The sequence below is a fragment of the Calypte anna genome, chromosome 7 (genome assembly GCF_003957555.1).
Source record: "Calypte anna isolate BGI_N300 chromosome 7, bCalAnn1_v1.p, whole genome shotgun sequence".
Lineage (NCBI taxonomy): Eukaryota > Metazoa > Chordata > Aves > Apodiformes > Trochilidae > Calypte > Calypte anna.
The window spans coordinates 28391103-28411658 of NC_044253.1; the positions used below are offsets into that span (position 1 = coordinate 28391103).

The 20556-nt window shown below is 49.8% G+C and overlaps 1 protein-coding gene across 4 annotated transcripts in view; it reads right to left on the reverse strand.

Moving 5' to 3' along the window:
* NRP2 (neuropilin 2) overlaps nt 1-12264 on the reverse strand; it is a 92096-nt gene extending 79832 nt beyond the window's left edge. For 2 of the 4 annotated variants that reach the window (XM_030453941.1, XM_030453942.1), the window contains exon 1: nt 11883-12215. In XM_030453941.1, the coding sequence (XP_030309801.1) occupies nt 11883-12060 (178 nt within the window). In that variant the 5' untranslated portion in view covers nt 12061-12215. Of the gene's footprint in view, nt 1-11882 lie in introns of all 4 variants that reach the window. The other 2 variants (XM_030453940.1, XM_030453943.1) reach the window with 2 other exon arrangements.
* Nucleotides 12265-20556: the final 8292 nt, after the last annotated feature.

Sequence of the window (20556 nt, forward strand, 5' to 3'; positions counted from 1 at the left end):
CTTCACTCATGTACACGCTTTGACACCTTCTCATAAAAATTCACACCTCATTTGCACAGATGTCTACCCCCTCCAGCAAAGAGAAATATTCACTCTGCAGATTATTTTTCTTGGAAAGGGCAAAATCATGAGGCAATGAAAATACAGTTAATCCTTCCAAACCTCGTCATCCCATCCCCATCTCTCCAGCTTTAACACACATGCTACCCGTTAGGCTAATACCATCAACATCACCCACCACTCAGAAGCTGCTAGCCCCTTACTCACATGAGATACTATCAGTACCCTCCGAGCTGTTGAAACTCAACCACTTGGAGGGGAACTGCAATGTGAACAGGGTTGTCAGGATCCAGCTTGCTCTGGCTCTTCCCTGACAAATGAACTGAGGAGCAGATTTGCAGGTTTACCTTGATCTTAAAAACTTCTCCTTTGCCTTGCAGTGCCATTGCAGGGCAGTGGGGCCAAGATAAGGAAATCCCTGAGTTTGACCCTGATTTCAGGTCAGCTTGATGCCAAAGTTGAACTGATAGTGCTGGGAAGGACAGTACAGGTAAGGGGGGCTGAAACTCTCTGTGACTGTAATCTCTGCAGCAAAATGAGGCAAGCAGGCAAAACCACTGAGGGGACAGAAGAAGCAGCCACATCCCTCAGGTGTTAAGACAACTAGAAAAATATCACCATCCTTCTGCAGCAGGGGAAACCTTCCACCTGCAAGAAAGCTTATCTGTATCTCACAGAGGAACCAATTTTATCTTCTTGTTGTCCCATCATTCTCATTCATCCCTCTCCAAGAAGGTCCAAAGACATGAAGGGGACTACTTCAGCACAGTACTGCATTGTCCATTCCAAGCACATGGTAGTAGTATACGAGGGAAACTAGGGCTTCTTAGACTTACCCAAAGAGACAAGATTAGTTTATTGTATTTGTAATCGTACTGTCAGGCTTGTTCTCTTCTAATACACTGATATCTAGCAGATAAATACATGCAACAACAACAACAAAAGATAAAATCTATCACTGTGCCCACAGAGAGACAAAAGGTTTGCCTTAGCAGACATGCTTTCTCTATAAAATCAGGCCTGTTTTGTACACTGTGGATGGTCAAGATTCTACATAAATGTGTCCTTTCAAATTGATGCATTGAATCCTGTCCTGGGTTGATGTGATGCCGGTTTTGCTAGCGGGGAGGGGTTCCAGGGGTTGTTCCTGTGAGGAGCTGCTGAAAACTCCCCAGGCTCCAAATATCCGGCCCCACCTCTGGCTAATGTTGAGGCTATCAGTGACCATAGATGTGCCTCTGAGATTAACATACTCAAGAAGAGGAAACAAGCAGCTGAAAGACGTCAGGGAGGCGAGAAGAACAGAGCCATACCAGAGGTGAGAGCAATGCTGGAGCAGAGATGCCAAGCTCGGTGAGGAAGGAGGGAGGGGGAGAAGAAGGTGCCTGAGCAGAGGTTCCCCTGCATCCTGTGGTGAGGTGGTAGGCTGTGCCTCTACAGCCCATGGAGAATCACAGTGGAGCACATGTGAAGGAGGTGCCTGTGGAGGACCTACAGCCTCCTCCTACAGCCTGTGGAGGAGGAAAACGGAGCAGAAGTGGACCTGAAGCTGCAGAGAACCCCGGGAGGTGACTGTTCCCAAAAGCAGGTCATGACCCCATGGGCAGCCTGCGCTGGAACAGCTTGTTCTTGAGGGACTGCACCTCTCAGGGAGGGACCCTCTGCGATGGGAGGGAACCTATGCTGGAGTAGGGGCAGATTGTGAGGAATGCTCCTCCTGGAGCAGGAAGGAGTGGAAGAAAACCATGGGTGTGGAAGGGACTGTAAACTCCACTCCCTGTTCCCCTGTGCCGCTGGGGGAGAGGAGGCAGAGATAGAGGGAACAAAGAAATTTGGGCCAGAGAAGAAGGGAGGGATAGGGTAAGGCATTTAAGCTCTGGGTTTTGTTTTCTCTTTGCCCTGTTTTGATTTGACTAATGGTAAATTAAATTGATTTTTCCACCAAGTTGAGTCTGTTTTGCCTGTGACCATAATTGGTAAAACCCTCCTAGTCCTTGTCTTGACTCATGAGGTTTTAGGGATTTCCTCCTCACCATCCCATGTGATCCTTCGTAACTGGCTGGGCCTAAACCACAAAAAATACACAAAAAAACCCCAAAACATAAAAAAAAACCATCAGGTGAGTGGCATGACTGCTGCCCGGGTTGCACACTTTGAAAGCAAGACATACTTCACAGCTAATGGCATCTGGCAGCTTCTGCCAGCCATTAATTAATTTAATAAAATTAAAATTAAATTCCTAAGTATAAGCCAAGTCTGCCAGGTGTGGGGGACATTTTGCTCAGTAAGCAAAATGCAGACATTGAAAGCAAACTGCTGGGGTCCCTGCCAGGCTGCAGTGGAGGGGCCAGTGAAGCACTGTGCTGATGGCAAGGCCACTGGAGAGCAGCCAAGGTCTTACACGGAAGCTACAGACATTGGCAATCTGGGGTGGGAGCAGGCTGTGTTCAGGATAGGATTGGATGGGATGGGATGGGAAATCCCCAGATCCCTCCTTTGTTAAGGCCCACCACATGACTTAACATAACCCTCTCCTTGCAGGACCACCCCAACCAGAGGATGATCACCAAGCCATAGGGATGGGAGAAGAAAATGAAGTTCATGAGGGCAGGCTCCTGCAACCACTGCAGTGTATGGTGACCAATGCAAGTTTCCCACAGAGAGCAGTATCAGCAGCTGAGCTCCTCATCCTTTGCAAGGAGCAGACCACTCTTTCCCTGCCCTGACCCTCTGGAGATGTCCAGGCAGATGAAGTCTCCCCCTGCCTCTTCCAGGCTGAAACAAGCAATCATTATGTAGGGGACCCAAAAACAACAGCCAGGTCCCAGGAACCTCCACCCACACTTGAGGTTTTTCAGCTCTGCAGCTCATCAGCACATGCTGAAAGCTTAGGCCAGGAGGAGAGTATTCTCCAACTAGAATTTCCTGCCTATTAAACCCCTCTGGATTTTCCTCGCCCCACAAGAGTAGAACTCGGTTACTGTTGGACCTAAAACACAGAAACTTAAGCCAACCCTGTCTGTAACAAAAATAATCATCACCAGAGAGGCCCATTTCACAACAAACTCACATACTACAGTCCCTTAGAGCTTGTAGCATCCAGCAGAAAACTATCACGTGTTTTGATCTGCTGGGTTCACTTTACTTTGGGAATGTAAGTCAGGGCTGTGCACAAAAATTTAAGGTGTTTTTGTTGCCTTAGTTGCAAGCAGCAGTATCAGTGTCTGTGCTGAGGGCAGCAAACAAACAAGAGACCCTGCAAGTCCCACGGCAGAGGGATGCAGCACCAGGCCTTGCCAGTTATTTCTCTTCCTTGCATGAGGCCCTCAAAGCACAGCTCCACTCTCACCAAACTACCATAGGGGATTTCCACATCCCTACATCCCCCTCCAACAGCACAGCAAAATACAGGTCCTGGCACACACTCCCTGCTGCTCTCAGAGCTGCTGATCTAGGGATGAGCCCTTGTGCAGCAATCCCTGCATATTTCAGTCCTGTATAGCGATATAGACAAAGCAGAGATTTTTTATGCTTTCTTCACATCTGTCTTCAACACTGATGATGGGCTTGAGCACTCCCAGAGCCCTGGGCTAGTGAACCATGAGAGCCCTGAACTTGTGCGGGATTTCCTGCTCCAGCTGGATCCTTCTAAGTCGATGGGGCGTGATGGGATTCATCCAAGGGTACTTAAAGAGCTGGCGGAGCTCATAGCGAAACCTCTCTCCATGATTTTTCAGTGCTCTTGGGAATCTGGAGTGGTACCAGTTGACTGGAAGTGGCAAATGTTGTCCCGGTCTTCAGGAAAGGTAGCAGGGATGACCCTGGTAACTACAGGCATGTTAGTCTCACCTTAGTGCCTGGTAAGATCATGGGGAAGATTATTCTGAGAACTATTGAAAAACACCTTAAAACCAAGACAGTCAGTGGTCCCAGGGCTTGTTAAGGGAAGGTCCTGCTTTAATAATTTGATTTCTTTCTGTGACAAGGTAACCCACCTAGCTGACCAAGGGAAGCCAGTTGATGTAATCTTTCTAGATTTCAGAAAGGCCTTTGATACTGTCTCTCACAGTATCCTTGTAAATAAAATGTCCAGCATCCAGCTGGACAAGCACCTAATGCTATGGGTGACCAGTTAGCTGATGGGTCAAGCTCAAAGGGTCACAGTAAGGTCACATCAGTTTGGCAACTGGTCACTAGCAGGGTTTCACAGGGATCCATTTTTAGGGCCAGTTCTTTTCAATATATTCATAAAATACTTAGATGCAGGACTTGAAGGATCACTAATTAAGTTTGCAGATGACACCAAATTAGGGGGAGTGGTTGACATTCCCGAGGGCAGAGAGGCCCTGCAGAGGGATCAGATTAGAGTGCTGGGCAAATGCCAACCATATGAAGTTTAACAAGAAGTGCTGGGTCTTGCACCTGGGACATGGTAACCCTGGATATTCATACACCCTGGGGAGTCAGAGGCTGGAGAGCAGCCCTGGTGAAAGGTATCTGGAGGTTCTGGTCCATGGCAAGTTGAGCATGAACCAAGTGTGCCCTGGCAGCCAGGAGGGCCACCAGAGTCCCAGGGTGCATCAAGCAGGGCATTGCCAGTGGGTTGAGGGAGGGGATTGTCTCACTTTATTCTACACTGATGCAGCCCCAACTCAAGTACTGTGAGCAGTTTTGGGTGCTACAGTACAAAAAGGACATAGAGCTACTAGACAGTGTCCAGAGGAGGGCTATGAGGCTGGTGAAGGGTTCAGAGGGGAAGGAAGCCATATAAGAACAGCTAAAGACACTTGGTCTGTTCGGCCTGGGGAAGAAGAGACTGAGGGGAGACCTCATCTGAGCTCACTGCTTCCTCACTAGGGAAGGAGGAGGAGCAGGTGCTGACCTCTGCTCTCTGGTGACTGACAAGGGCACCCAAGGGAGTGGTAGGAAGATGTGCTGGGGGAAGTTTAGGTTAGATATAAGGAAAAAGTTTTTCAACCAGAGGGTGGAGCAGGTTCCAAGCAGTGGAACAGGCTCCCCAGGGAAGTAGTTACGGCACCAAGCCTGCCTGAGTTCAGGAAGGGTTTGGATGACACTCTCAGGCACATGGTGTGATTCTTGGGACACTCTATACAGGAACAGGAGTTGGACTTGATGATGCTGACAGTTCCCTTCCAACTTGGCAGATTCTAAGATAAATGACACAGCTTAGCTATTGGCCAATCAAAGAGACATAGTGCAGAGGAAGCTAATAAGATTAGATATTTTATCCCCAGTAGCATAGATCATTTTAGCAGAAGTGTGCTTGCTTTGGACTGCAAGATAAAGCTTTAAAGGCTTCCTGAACAAATTAATGGATAAACATGCCCAGACAACACAAATCACTTACACACAATTCATGCCAGAGCAGTATGCACATCTATATCTTGGGATTTCATACAACCAGGGAAAGTCACCTGAACATTTTATTGAGGGACCTCACCAGTTTAACTAAATTTTCCACTTATAAATAGAGGTGCAGGAAAGGAAAATTTAACACTTATTTTGTGATCTGAACCAGCATTTTGTTTGATCCAAAGTTTCTCAAGGCCATCATAAGACAGGCTCATAAAAACACTGAATGGGCTTAAGCAAGAAAGGAACACTCTAGTCTATTAGCTGATGCATGGACCACTTCCCAAGGCAACTGGAAAGAGATGCAATATAATTCACTTTAGAGCATTGTGAGAGGGGAATGCTGGAAAGCTCAGCAAATGGAACATTTTAGCTGAGTCTTTGCAAAAAGAGATAATTTTAAATTAATTCTAAATAAGGAGGGAGTGTTGGAGGGAGAGAGAGAGAGAGAGAAAAGATTTGGACATTTCAGACATATGCACTTTCTTTGCTATGTTAATCCACAGAAAAATTAAGTGGAAACCTGAAATAGAGACTCATCAAAGCTTCACTATAAAAAATGAGAGGACCAAATTCAGCATGCTAATCCAGGTAATTTGCTTTGAAATCACTGGAATTCAGCTGATTTCCATACCTGCAGTTCTGGATAGCCATTGTCCAGGGGCTGGCATCTCTCTGTACCACCTGAGTTGTGGCAACCTTTAAATGCTACCACTTTTAGGGGGTTGAGGGTTTCCTCCCCCACAAACCTCAAAAAAGAGATTTCATATCCCAGTTTTTACATGGTACCACCTCTGCTAACTTTATTTGTCATCTTACAGGAGAGGAAAATGCAGTTCTAATAGGGCAATGAGATCAACAGTGTTAGACTTTATATAGATCCATGGGCACACAATCCTCTCAGATTGCTTGTGACTGTAATCAGTGTCTCTGGTATTAAAACTCCTGGCTATCCTGGTAATCATTTGAGAGAGCACACAAGCATGTGCAAGGGAGGATAATTGCATCTTGAACTTGAAGGCATCACACCTGTGTTTCCTGCCTCTGTGTTAGGGTCCCAAGGGTGTGAAGCCTGATGGCAGCACACTGCCATCTCCCAGGAATAGGTGGCAGCTTCAGTACACCTTCAAGCTGTCAGGTTGAAGTAAACCTCCCCATAACCACAGGCAGAGAAACAGAGACTCAGGAAAGCTTGAAGGTTCAGAGCAGAGGTAGAAATAAAGCAGAGGCTTCCTGTATGGCAGCCTGCCACCCTACCTTTAGGCTACACACAGAAATAATATTGGGATTAAACAATTAGCTAAACCAGCCCCATGAATGCTATCTATAACAGGCTGGTTTGAGGGCCATGGAGCAAAAGGGAGAGACATTTCCAATTCCGAACATTAAAGAGTCATGAATTCACTTAGGAATCCTCTCTAAAGAGCTTCAGGCTTGATGAAAGGTGTTCAGTGCCTCTGAAATACTAATTAGCATTGTTATTACAAGAAGAAAAGCCTGTCTCATCTCTCATCTCCTGTGCCCTCCCTCCCAGCTCCCTCACACCTTTCAAGCCCGTCTGTCAGGGTCCATTCTTCACAAAAAACTGAATCCTGGCTTTCCCCACTGGGCAGTGCCAGTTTATTCCTGCCTCTTCCCAAAGTGGCTGGCGGAGCCTCCCTGAATCCCACACTACCCCTGGCTCAGCCCTCCCTCCCAGGGGCTTGGTAGGAGCTGCAGAGCAAAACAGTGCCTCAGCAGTGGGCAGACCCAGGGATAGGGTGGGATGGGGTGGGAGGGCAAACTGCCCTTCCAGAGCCACCCGGGGAGAGACTTTGCTGCAGCTCCCTCTGTGCAGGCTGCCGAGCAGCAGTGGCTTCAGCCTTTCCAACAGCTTGCTCAAATCCAGCTACTCCTGAGCCTCCCTAGGAGCACTAAAGTTACTACACATTCTAGCAAGTGTCAAACACATTGTTTCTTGCTGAGCACATTTTCAGCAGTCAATCAGAGAGACATGAAAGCTTGAGAGCCTTGGGGGGGGGGGGGTGTACATAAGGGAGAAAGCTGCTGAGGGGCTCTGGGCATGGGAGGTAAAGCGCAGGGAAGGGAAGGATGGAGGAGTGTGTATGCTGTAGGCAGCAAGGTTTGGGGAGACCAGAGAGGCTCTGTAAGAAGAGAAGAGCTAGATATTTGTGTACTTGTGAAGAGAGAGGAACAATCAGAGAGACAGTAAGTATGTGCATAGATGTCCACATGAACAAGGGGCTGGAGGTTTCCTTCCTTCTCTCCCTGCAGGCATCCCCTAAAAAGAGGGTTCAAAGAAGCCTTTCAACAAAATGTAAGCAAAGTGAAAGGACAGTGTCCTTTTGGTTTTACCATCTTCCTAGGAGGGACACAGAGAAAGGAGGGCATTCAAACCCCACACAGGCAGCACTTCACAGCTGGAGGTGACTCACTAGAACAGCTGGGGCAGATGTCTTGCCTTTGTCTCAAATGGACAGGGAGAAATCAACGTGTGCTTCAAAGACGCAGAGCCCAGTACTTCATCTCAGGAGCCCATTTTCTTTGACTCATCAAGTATGAAGAGAGGAAAGCATTCAGACAGAAAGTCTCTGCAGCCATCCCTCCCTGCAGGTAACAACACTCAAGGCTGTTGGGCATGACGACTCATTGGCTGTACCTCTTTCCCTAATCGGTTTGGGGATAGGATGTCTCACCTAGTTGTGATTTCGAGTGCTTGGCCCTGTGCCTGCCGACCTCGACCTCGTACTGACAAACCTCTGCACCATGTCTGTGCTTGTGTCTTTTCACTGCACTCAGGATCCCCGCCTTTTGAGATTGCGATTTGGCTCAAGCAGGGAGCAGGCTGACCCTTTGTTTCTGTGTGTGATTAAAAACATGCTACTGTAGCGCTGTGTGCAACAGTGCTAGCAACAGCTCTGATTTATGTTGTTTCTAGGATTGCTGCTTCCACCCGGGTGTAGACAGGGATTTCAAAAGTAGTCCAGCTACTTCTTTGTCTCAGTGTGTATTATAATTAGAAATGTGTCAAAGTGCTGTTACCGAGTGAGAATAGAGCCGAAAACGTTCATACCCCGCTTCTGCCCTCACCTCCGAGCCCAGTGTGGGTTTGTGCAGGCACATCAGCTCTCCACGCTTCCCAGATTGGGCAACTGTGTTCCTGAATCCCCATGGGGATGCAGAGGCAGTGACTTCACAACACAATGCAGGGCAAGTTTAATAAGCTGCCAGTGTGCTCTCAGGCTGCTGCAATCTGCCCCCACCATTGCAGCTAAATGGTGACTTTTTCTATTTTGTTTTCAGAGAGGATCACTCATCTCTGATATAGACAATTTATTTTCCTAGCACAGCTGGTCCATCAGGTGATATAATTTGGCAGCAATCCTAGTACTTAAAAAATAATTTTTCCTTATTAAGACAACTGGGGGTCTCGCAGGATAGGATCCCTTCCTTATCTGAGCTTGACAGATTCCTAAACCACATGAAGGGTGCTTTCTCCTCTCTGGCTTTCTGTCATACAAGGCCACCATGTCCTGGAGCCTGCCAGCACAGGAGCTTTCTGTTGAGAAACCAACTTACCCACCTGCCAGAAGTGGCTGGGATGGGAGGCACTGCCTTCACCAGCCCACCAAAACAGGTTGCTTTCTCACTTTAACCTTCTAATCCCTACACGTGGTACCTAACACAGAGTAAATACTGGGAAGGAGGCTGGAAGGGCAGACAGGAGCAGGGCAGTGAGATGGGAAGCGCCTCTGTAGAGCACCTTCAGACCATTATATCTGCCTGTCACTCCTGACACTACAGACCACGATTTTTCTGCAGCAGGGAAGTTAGGAAAACAAAATGCAGCATCCTAACCTGGGTCAGAGCCCCCCCCACCGAGTGCTCCCGGCAACTGTCTGATTCCTAGGTTCAAAAAGCTTTTGTTCCCAGCAAGAGCCGAGTTAACAGCACAACGGGCAAAAGGCATTACACCCAGTGACTGCGAGGGTGTGTGTGGGTGTTTGTATGTGTGCCGTCATGTGCCTGCTTGGTGGCAATTTGTTTTGAGCCCCCTCCCCACCTTGCTGCACCTCCTAAGTAATTCTTTAAAAACATTTAAAATTATTTAAATTATTTTTAAAACTTTGCTTATAAGCAAACTATTTGGAAGGCTTCAAGACTGACCTTTTCCCCGAGCTGCATAAAACATCATCTGAGTGGCTCAGTACTTGGGTTACTCAAGTGTTACTTTCTTTCTAGATTGCTTTTTATGGGAAGGTGAAAAAAAGGCAGACATACAGCCTTCCGATTTATCTTCCAGGATCTCTCACCCACTACCCCCCATGGTTAACTCAGGGTTTGCTTGGCTACATACAAATTGGCAGCTGCACTGTTTATCTCTTACTCTAGAAATATTGCACAAGGTTGTTGGTTTTTTTTTTCCATGCCGATTATCATATTATCGTCTATTAAAAACATCTCCCCTCTCTACTAATCTCCCTTAGGGACCCTTAGTGGGGACTTTCTAAATGGGGGAAGGCTTTCAGATACACCCGACTGAAACTTAAGTCCATCTACCTCTGGCATGCTTTTTGTACTAGCCTGTCGAATTCAGTGGTGCTGAGTATAGCCTGACCGAGGTCCAGGTCCCATTACTTCATACCTTTGCTTGCTGGGCTAGCAATAAAATAATTTGGCTGGGTTTGCAGCACCACCACAACATCTCGGCTAACAGCCGCTGTGTAAACCGCAGGGACGCAACTTCCTCGCTAGCTCCAACACCATGTGATGACTTAGCTGGGAAAACCCCGTGTTGAAATAAACATTTCTTACAGCGACAGAATGGCCCCTGAGACGCGGTCGGCCCATAAAAACCCTTCCCAACTAGAAATCCTGATCCCGAGCCCACTGAAGGAAAGAAGGAGCTACAGGCACACGCTCAGGCTAAGCAGCCACAGGGATCGCAGCCAGGCTGGTCAGCGAGTTCTCAGGAGAGAGCCTCAGATTACAGCCTGCTATGCCTCTGCACAATACCCACTCCAGGAGACCGTACACTGCCTCTGCAACCAGGACCATCTGAAAACACTGCTGCACTCAGAAGGGACCTCCCAGAACTTTGCCCTTTCTCTTTACCCCATCGAGTGCCTATTCATTTGTTTTCCCATTTGAACAAAAAAAATAGGATTTTTTTTCCCCTCTCCTTTATAAGGAAGAAGGTGGTGCCAACAGACAACTGAATGTACGTGGAGAATGTTTACCGGGAACGTCTGTGCTTCACTCCTGCAAAACAAGACGGACTTTCTCAAGCGGCAGACTCTCTCCACTTCCCTTTTCGAGGAGGAGTTGGTGGCCATGCCTCTCTGGGGCTGGGGAAGGCAGACGGGCAAGGAAAAAAGCAAGGAATGATGCATCCACATTGTGCCTTGCCTTTTAACTCTGCCTGGGTCAGACCGCATCTCGGGACCGTGTGCTTTCACCAACTGTCTGAGGCATATCCTGAGGTTCTGACTAACGAGAAGGGAAACCCACAGCTCAGCAGCTGCTCTCTTGGCACCATCCGTCCTGCCGGGCAGCTCCTGGGCTGCCGACTGCAGAAGGAACCCTAAGAGAGCGGTGGAGGGTTTGGATGAGGCCTGTCTTTTCCCTCCAGGGACTTCTCTCGGTGGGGACCCTCCTGCCTCCCTTAGCCAGAGCCAAAGCCAGCGGCCGGCGACCACAGGCCCCAGCCTCAGCGCACCCCTGCCCCTCTCCTGCTCCCAAGCCAAAGCAATGGAAGCTCCGGGGCTTCACCCCAGCGCCTCCTGACAGCCCAGCCTGACTCTTAAACGAAGACCAGAATAACACACTCGCGTCCCAAAACCTGCCACGAACCTGCCAAGTCCTGGGACCCGCGGGGTTTGCAAAGTAGATGCACGTACCGCGGGCAGGCGGCTTTCCTGGGGGGGGGGCTGCCTGGAGGATGCTGCTGCCGCCTCAAGCCTCGCCTGCTCCCAGCGCCGCCCTGCACGGCTCCCGGCTTCCTGTCTGGTGATTTTCATTTTTCACCTAAAGTTTCCCGAGGCTACCACCCGGCACGGGGCTGCGGGCATGGGGATGCAGGTGGTCCCTACGGCTTCCCCGCCCTTGCCCGGAGTCCTCCAAAAAACAGCACGCAACTTTCCGATACAGCTCCATCCCCTCGCCCCAGCACGCCGGACGCTGGGAGCTGCGCAGCTATACCCCTGCGCGCCTTGCCGGGGGCGCTGCGCCATCCCCGCCCCGCTGCACACACGAACCCCCTAACACCCGTACTGCGAAAGCTCCCGCCGCCGCTCCCTCGTTTATTCCCTGTGCCACGCGCGAGGCCGGGAAAAGCCTCTGTACCAACGCCCGGGACCGCGCACAGGCACCCGCAAGTTGGTCGGGCGGGGAGGGTTTCCTCGCCCACACACCTCCAGGGATATGTCCCCCTCCAGGGGAACCCTTACCTGTCTCCGCCGTGCCTCGGGAGCCTGGCAAGCACAGCCCTAGAAATCCCCACGCGAGAAGAAACGTATCCATCCTTCTGAAGAAATTAGAAAAAAACCCAACCAAAACAATCGAGATGGCGGGGCCGGGCTTCGCCTCCCTACCCTGGGCGCGCCGCGCCCCGCGTGGGCGCCCCATTGATGATGAGCTCCAGCTGGGCTCAACGTGGGGCGGGGGCGGCGGCTTCCCGCGGGCCGGTGCTGGGGGGCGGGCGGTGCCGTGCAGAACCTCTCCCCTAGGGCGACCCGCGGGGCCGGCACCTCGGCACCCCTCGGGGCGTGGTGGCGATGCGGGCTGGGGCGCCGTCTGCGCCTCCGCTCCCTCCCCGCCGGCGCCTCGCAGCCTTTTCAGGCAGGGCGGCATGTGGCTGTCAGAGTCCAGCGCCTGCACCGCCCCCGCGCCCCGCCCCGCAACCCCCGCGCCCCGCCCCGCCTGCAGCCGCGGGGAAACGCGGAGGCTCCCGCAGCGCCGCGGGGATGCGCGGACACGGAGTCGCGGAGCGGGTCCGGGGTGCGCGGGGATAACCGCATCCCTGGCCGTGCCGCCGCCCGGCCCCTTGCCCGAGCGCTGCCGGTCTCCCAGCGCAGAGAAGAATCAAAAAACTCCGAATGGAGAGCAGGGCTGTGCGAAGGGAGACACCCGGGAGCTGTCAGATGGGGGAGCATCAGGACAAGAATTGTCTCTACTCATTGGCTTCCGCCGCTGCCGGCCCAGACCCAGCAGCGCAGAGCCCCGGCCAGAGCCGCCGGACTGCGGCGGGAGCGGGGAGCACACGCTCCCCTCGCTTCTGACACCCCTGTGGCGGTGTAAAGGCACAAGAGGCAAACGCAAAACCTCTCCGGCATCGCACCACCGTGGGCTTCCACGCGTTTTACTACAGAAAGCCAAGAGCAGCATTCACATAGTCAGCTTCAGAGCACTTTAAAAGTTTGAGTTTAAAAGCCTTTGCCTTTGAGAAGGTGAGGAGAACATGCCTGGGCTGAAGCCACCAGGACCCTGGGCTTGAGTTTTTTTGTTTTGTTTTATTTTGTTTTTCACCTTAAATTCACAGGGAAACTGGGGCTCACACCTCCATTCTGTTTGAGAGGTGAAATTTCAAAGTGCACCAGTGAAATGAGCCCTAAAACCATGTACCAAAAAGCCACTTAAAACCAAATTCTCTGTTGTTGATCAGTCCCTAGATTATAGATTCCAACTTCCAAATTTACAGTAGACAAAGGGATTAACATGATGTTACCTCACTTTTTAAGTTGATAATTAGTGAAGACATACTGGCATGTGGCAGAAGTGAGATACATCATTGTGTGGGTGAGAGGACAAGTACAAACATTTCACTGGTATTTGTTTAGGATGATGAGACTAATAATTTTGTACTCTTATCCATTGGGTAGTATTACCAACCCCTATACATGAAATCACAATGCAAACCTGTTTCAGCACATTCACACGGAGTTCCTCTGAGGGTAGTGGGAGTTCATTGATACGGATCTGGCCTGGTAAATAGATCTGGAATTTCAGACATTACCCTAAGGGCTGCATCATCCTTCTTCCTTCTGTGTGTTTTGATACCTGATTTTGCATCTTCTGTGGTTCACACATGCTCCAATACCAGTTGAAGTCAAGGCAAAGCCAGTGGCAACCAAGTCTACTGCCTTATTTGCTGTATCTGGATGTGGGATTATGCAACTAATATTTACTACTTGCTTATAGTTAGACTACTATTAAGCTAGAGCAGTGTGATTTTTTGTGTGTATAAATAGTCCTTGCAAATCATAACACATTGTAGCATAATATAAATTCACAGCATGAATCATTTCTCTCTTCAGATGTGCATGGAAAAGGAAGAGGCTACCAAGCCCTAATCAGAGATGGTCCCATTTCACACACCATACAGCATGGGGGCAATTTCATTCTCATTACATGCAGATAGAGTTTTGCTAAGGTCAACAGAAGGGTGAAAACACAATGTTGAGGTGCTGTCAGCTCTGAGGTGCTACTGAGTGAAGACAACCCCAGGAAAGAAAATGGCGAGGGTAAATGAAGTTACTGCTGCTCTGTGGTGGTTTTTCTCTGCTGCTTTTCAATACCTCTCCAAAAACCTAGCCCCATGTAAAGTGTCAGATCTCAAGCCTCCTCTCCATGACATGGTGCTGGAAAGGAAAGGCACAACTAAAATACCAGGCAATGATACTTGAGTTTCTACAACTGCAGGTTGAAACTGGGACAGGTTGAAAATCAAGCTGGTGACACCTGCTAGTCCAGCTCAGGAATCAGAAATACTTCTGGGAGCATTTAAGACTCAGATCCTCACTCCAGTTGAAAGGAATTGAGTGTGAGGTGAAGCTATGTACTTTGAACTTACCTCTGTCTGTTTTCAGAGGCATCTTCTGGTGCTGTGGGCGTTACTCCCTATCCCAAACAAGGCTGGAGTTCATCATGTCTCAATGCCAGGGAAGTCCTGCTTCTGCCAAAGGGCTCAGGGCTCTCTTCTTTCTGTTCAGTCCTTCTGTAAGTGTTTAAAACCTATGAGTGAGTACTTGCCAAACCCATCAGGAACTATTGCCTTTTTCCATAGCTTTATGTCAGAAACATCCACAAAACCTCAGTCAAAATGGGACAGTATCTAATGAAACAGTACTGTAATATTTAATATGCTACTTGAATTAAATGTGGTTGAAGGAATTTTGCAGCCCAAGTGTCAGTTAGAATCATAGAATCATAGAATTGGCTGGATTGGAAGGGACCTCAGAGATCATCAAGTCCAACCCTTGATCCACTACCACTGCAGTTACCAGACCCTGGCACTGAGTGCCACATCCAGTCTCTTTTTAAATATCTCCAGGGATGGAGAATCCACTACTTCCCTGGGCAGCCCATTCCAATGCCTGATCACCCTCTCCGTAAAGAAATTCTTTCTAATATCCAACCTAAACCTCCCCTGGCACAACTTAAGACCATGCCCTCTTGTCTTGTTGAAAGTCATCTGGGAAAAGAGACCAACCCACCCCTGGCTACACCCTCCTTTCAGGGAGTTGTAGAGAGTGATGAGGTCTCCTCTGAGCCTCCTCTTCTCCAGGCTGAACAGCTCCAGTTCCTTCAGCCTCACCTCATAGGACTTGTGCTCGAGTCCCTTCACCAGCTTGGTTGCCCTCCTTTGGACCCGCTCCAGGACCTCGATATCCTTCCTAAACTGAGGGGCCCAGAACTGGACACAGTACTCAAGGTGTGGCCTCACCAGCGCTGAGTACAGGGGCAGAATCACTTCCTTGGACCTGCTGGCCACGCTGTTCCTGATCCAGGCCAGGATGCCATTGGCCTTCTTGGCTACCTGGGCACACTGCTGGCTCATGTTCAGCTTCCTGTCAATCCAGACTCCCAGGTCCCTTTCTGTCTGGCTGCTCTCAGCCACTCTGTGCCCAGCCTGGAGCTCCCCATGGGGTTGTTGTGGCCAAAGTGCAGGACCCGGCACTTGGCCTTGTTGAACCTCATCCCATTGGAATCAGCCCAACTCTCCAGTCTGTCCAGGTCCCTCTGCAGAGCCCTCCTGCCTTCCAGCTGATCCACACTCCCCCCCAGCTTAGTGTCATCTGCAAATTTGCTATTGATGGACTCAATCCTCTCATCTAAATCATCAATAAAGATATTAAACAGAACTGGGCCCAACACTGATCCCTGGGGGACACCACTAGTGACCGGCTGCCAATTGGATCAGCACCATTCAGCACCACTTTCTGGGCTCGGTCCTCCAGCCAGTTCCTAACCCAGCACAGAGTGCTCCTGTCTGAGCTTTTTCAGGAGAATGCTGTGGGAGATGGTGTCAAAGGCCTTGCTGAAGTCCAGGCAGACTCCATCCACAGCCTTTCCCTCATCCACCAGGTGGGTCACTTGGTCATAAAAGGAGATCAGGTTGGTCAGACAGGACCTGCCCTTCCTAACCCCGTGCTGGCTGGGTCTAAACCCTTGTCCCTCCTGTAGGTGCTGTATGATTGCCCCCAGGATGATCTGCTCCATAACCTTGCCAGGCACTGAGGTCAGGCTGACAGGCCTGGAGTTTCCCGGGTCCTCCTTCCAGCCCTTTTTGTGGGCTGGCGTAACACTCGCCAACTTCCAGTCATCTGGGCTGTCCCCAGTGAGCCAGGACTGTTGGTAGATGATAGAGAGAGGCTTGGAGAGCTCTTCTGCCAGCTCCCTCATCACCCTTGGGTGGATCCCATCTGGTCCCATAGATTTGTGGGGATCCAAGCATCTCAGTAGGTCACTGACTGTTTCCTTCTGGATTACACGGGGGCTGTTCAGATTCTTGTTTCTTTCTACAAGCTCCAGAAGCCAGCTGTCCTCAGGACAACCTGTCTTACTGTTGAAAACTGAGGCAAAGAAGGTGTTAAATACCTCAGCCTTTTCTTCATCTTTGATAACTATATTCCCGCCCATGTCCAGTAGAGAATGGAGGTTTTCCCTGCCCTTCCTTTTGCTATTGATGTATCTGTAGAAGGACTTTTTGTTATCCTTCACAGAGGTGGTGAGATTCAGTTCAAGTTGTGCCTTTGTCTCTCTAATTTTCTTTCTACACAACCTAACTATATTCCTAAATTCTTCTTGAGAAGTTAGCCCTTTTTCCCATAATCAGTAGGCTCTCTTCTTTACCCTCATTTCTTTCAAAATCTCCCTGTTCAGACAGACCGGTTGTCTTCCCAGCCAGCTCACCTTTCAGCACACCGGGACAGCTGGTCCTGTGCTTTCAAAACTTGCTTCTTGAAGTACACCCATCCCTCCTGGACCCCTTTGTTTTCATGGGCTGTTTCCCAGGGTACACTCTGAATCAGTCTTCTGAATAGGCCAAAATCTGCCCTCTGGAAGTCCAACATAGAGGTTTTATTGATGGCCCTCCTTGCATCCCTGAGTATTGAAAACTCTTCGTGATCACTGTGTCCCAGGTGTCCACCGACCACCACATCTCCCACCAGTCCCTCTCTGTTTGTGAACAGGAGGTCTAGAGGGGCTTCATCCCTGGTAGGCTCATTTACCAGCTGGAGCAGGAAATTATCCTCTATACACTCTATGACTTTCCTAGACTGCCTCCTCTCTACTCTGTGGAGTTCCCGGCAGACATCCGGCAGGTTAAAATCACCCATGAGAACAAGGGCTGATGATTTTGAAACATCCTCCAGCTGCTTGTGAAATAATTCATCACCCTCATCATCCTGATTGGGTGGTCTGTAACAGACTCACACGAGGATATCAGCCTTGTTGGCCTTCCCCCTGATTCTGATCCACAAGCACTCAACCTTATCGTTACTGACTTCAACTTCTACAGAGTCCAAAGACTCCCTAATATATAGAGCTACCCCTCTACCTCTCCTACCCTGCCTGTCCCTTCTGAAGAGCCTGTAACCACCCATGGCAGCACTCCAGTCATGGGAGTCATCCCACCACATCTCCATGATAGTGACTACATCATAGCTTTCGTGCTGCACGATGGCTTCCAGCTCCTCCTGTTTGTTGCCCATGCTGCATGCATTGGTGTACATGCACTTCAGCTGGGCTGCTGATTTGGCTCTTAACTTGGGCTGTCCACCCTTGGGCTCCTTTCTGGAGAGCTCGGTTTTGACCCCCTCCCCCTTCAAACCTAGTTTAAAGCCCTCCTTATCAGCCCTGCCAACTTATAGGCTAAAGTCCATTTGCCCTTTCTAGATAGATGAAGCCCATCTGGTTTGAAGAGACTAGGTTTGATAAAATTTGGCCCATGCTCAAAAAACCCAAAGTTCCACCGGTGACACCAATCCCTTAGCCACCTATTGATGTGATAGGTTTTCCTACTCTTCTCCTCATTCATCTCTGCAGGAATTGAGGTGAACACCACCTGTGCTCCTGACTCATCAACTAAACAACCCAGTGCCTTGAAGCCCTCCTAAGAGGACTCCTAATAGTACCTCTTCCATTAATGTCATCACTGCCAGCCTGGACTACCAACAGTGGATAATAATCAGAGGGCCAAATTAGCTGGGGGAGTCTCCTACTAATATCCCTCACCTGGGCCCCAGGAAGGCAGCAGACCTCCCTGTGGGATGGGTCCGGTTGACATATAGGGCCCTCAGTTCCCCTCAGAAGGGAGTCACCAACTACAACTACCCTTCTTTTTTTCTTTGTAGCTGTAGTTGTAACCTGTCTGGTAGATAGGGGGCAAACAGGAGACCTTCCAGACACATCTTCCTCTTATCTATCCTCTGCCTGATTCTCTGAGTCCAGGGCCTCATATCTGTTCTCTAAGGGCACATGGGGAGATGGTGGGGGTTGGGAGAGGATTCTTTTGCCTCTCCGATGAGGGATCTGTTTTCATTCCCTCCCATTCACCTGGTTTGCTCCAACTGCCTGATGGAAGGAGGGGCAGGGCTTCACCACCTCCTTCTGGACTACTTTTGGGTTTGAAAGGGTGTGACTCCACCAGTCAATTTCCCTTTCACTGCCCCTAATACTTAGCCTCTCTACCTCCTCCTTGAGCTCTGCCACCACACATAGCAAGTCATTCACCTGTATGCATTGCACACAGACCCCACTCATGCTGTCCTCTGGTGCTAATGTGAGGCTCAGACACATCACACAGCCAGAGGCCTGAACAGCTACGACCCTCCTGCTGTCCCTCTTCAGGGGTTCCATCTGTGTGGACACACCCTGCCTCCTAACACTACCATGTTTTCCTCTTTTGGAGACAATTGGTCTTTCAAGAGAGCTGGGAGGTGGCTGTGCCCCTCCTGCTTGCCCTGCCTGCGCGAACTGCATCGCGAACTGCATCGCGAACTGCATCGCGAACTGCCATGCCACTTTCCGGTTTGCCTGCTCCTGTTCACCATGCTCCAGGTCGCTGGCGCTCCTCGAAGCACTTTGTAGCCCTCTAGGCAGAGCCGGGCACCGCCCCCTTATCAGCTGATGAGCCTCACCTGAGAGCACCAGCAGAAGGTGCAGCAGCTCTTCGCAGCCCCTTGTAGCCCTCTGGGAAGTGCCCGGCACCGCCCCCTCATCAGCTGAGGAGCCTCACCAGAGAGCACCAGCAGAAGGTGCGGCAACTCTTCACAGCCCTTTGTAGCCCAAAGGTACGGCAGCTCTTTGCAGCCCTTTGTAGCCCTCTGGGCAGAGCCGGGCACTGCCCCCTCATCAGCTGATGAGCCTCACCTGAGAGCACCGGCAGTGGTGGAGAATTCCGGCAGAACTGTGATTCCAAATTTCCTGTATCTGTCTCCTTCTTGCCAGCTGAACGTCTTCACTGCCCAAAACACTGCCTAGATCCCTGATGCTGACTCGAGGGCCTGAGTAGCCAGGCCTTCAGTAACAAATTCCTCTTTCTAAATGAACCCTTTTCACCTCATGAGCTGACCATTAGGAGGTGTCTGTAAGGCAGGAAACCACCCAGTTTTTCTTTACAGCCTTACTCTATCCTGATTTTAAAGAAAACAAAATGAAACCCAAGGCATCATGTATTCCAGTAACCTCTGGGCTACAGAGTAGCTAGACAAACAGGGTCAGTTTTATGTCAAAACAAACTGTTTCCAACACAGAACTTTACAGCTCTCCAGAGAAAACAGCATGTAAGGACTGAAACAGGGTTAGAAATGAGAACAGAGAAAAATGATACCCAGCCTAGATAAAACCAGTGAGTCAGCAGGAGAGCAGGGACTCAAACGTTTTTTGGCAGGATACTCAAGGAGTAGGAGAGTGGGGCAAAAGAGCAGACGGTGTGGGTTTTCTCCCTGACTCTTCACAGGAAAGCAGACTTCTTGCTGCAGTTTTCCTCCTCCAGGCAGTGCTTTGCGATTCCTAGTTAAAAACCTCTGAGTGCATTATATAAAATGTTTTAATCAGTCTATCAGGTGCATGATTATGAGATCTCATTATATAGCCACAAATAACCAATAATTACCTTAGCATCCCAGTAGCCCCAGTCTTCAGCCAGACTATCTGCTTGGGAATTTGTCCATATTCAAAAAGCAGGCCAATTCCCCAGCTCAGAGAAAGCAGTCTGGCATGTTGCATTCAAGTCCATAAACTTCCAGTGTAGCAGTGGCTTAATTAGCAAGCTGCCCAGTTAATTTTTCATGGGGAATACCATGGATGCCTGTCAAAGCAGCAGCTGCAATGCAAGCCCAGAGGCTGCCCCTTCAGCTCTGCTGGTGCTGTAGTAAGTCAGCACTTGCCACTCTTTTACTATTTACCCATCTCACTACTGTTCACCTCTTCCCAAAATGTTGTCCCCCTCTTTTTCCAGCTGTCAGCCCCATTTCAGCAGCCCCAGGGGAGAAGCTTTCTCACCCTACCTCTCTTGCTCATAGATATTTTGGACAGGAGTGTTGCTGGCATGCAGAGGTTACTCCAGCTTTCACACTGCCTGGCTGCAGCATGGCCTGGAGCTCAGGTGGCCACCATGGGCCCTGGGCCAGTACTGCCCTGCTGCAGTGCCAGCCAGGAGCTGCAAGCTGAGGAGAGAGCTGAGGCAGCAACACAACTGCTGGGGAAACAAGAAGAGAGCTGAGGCAGCTTGGAAAGGAGAAACAAAAAGAAGAGAGGACAAAAAAACAGGAAAAAGGAAGGAAGAGCAAAGAAGGAAGGTGGTGAGAGAAAAAAAAAGACATAAGGATGGGGGGA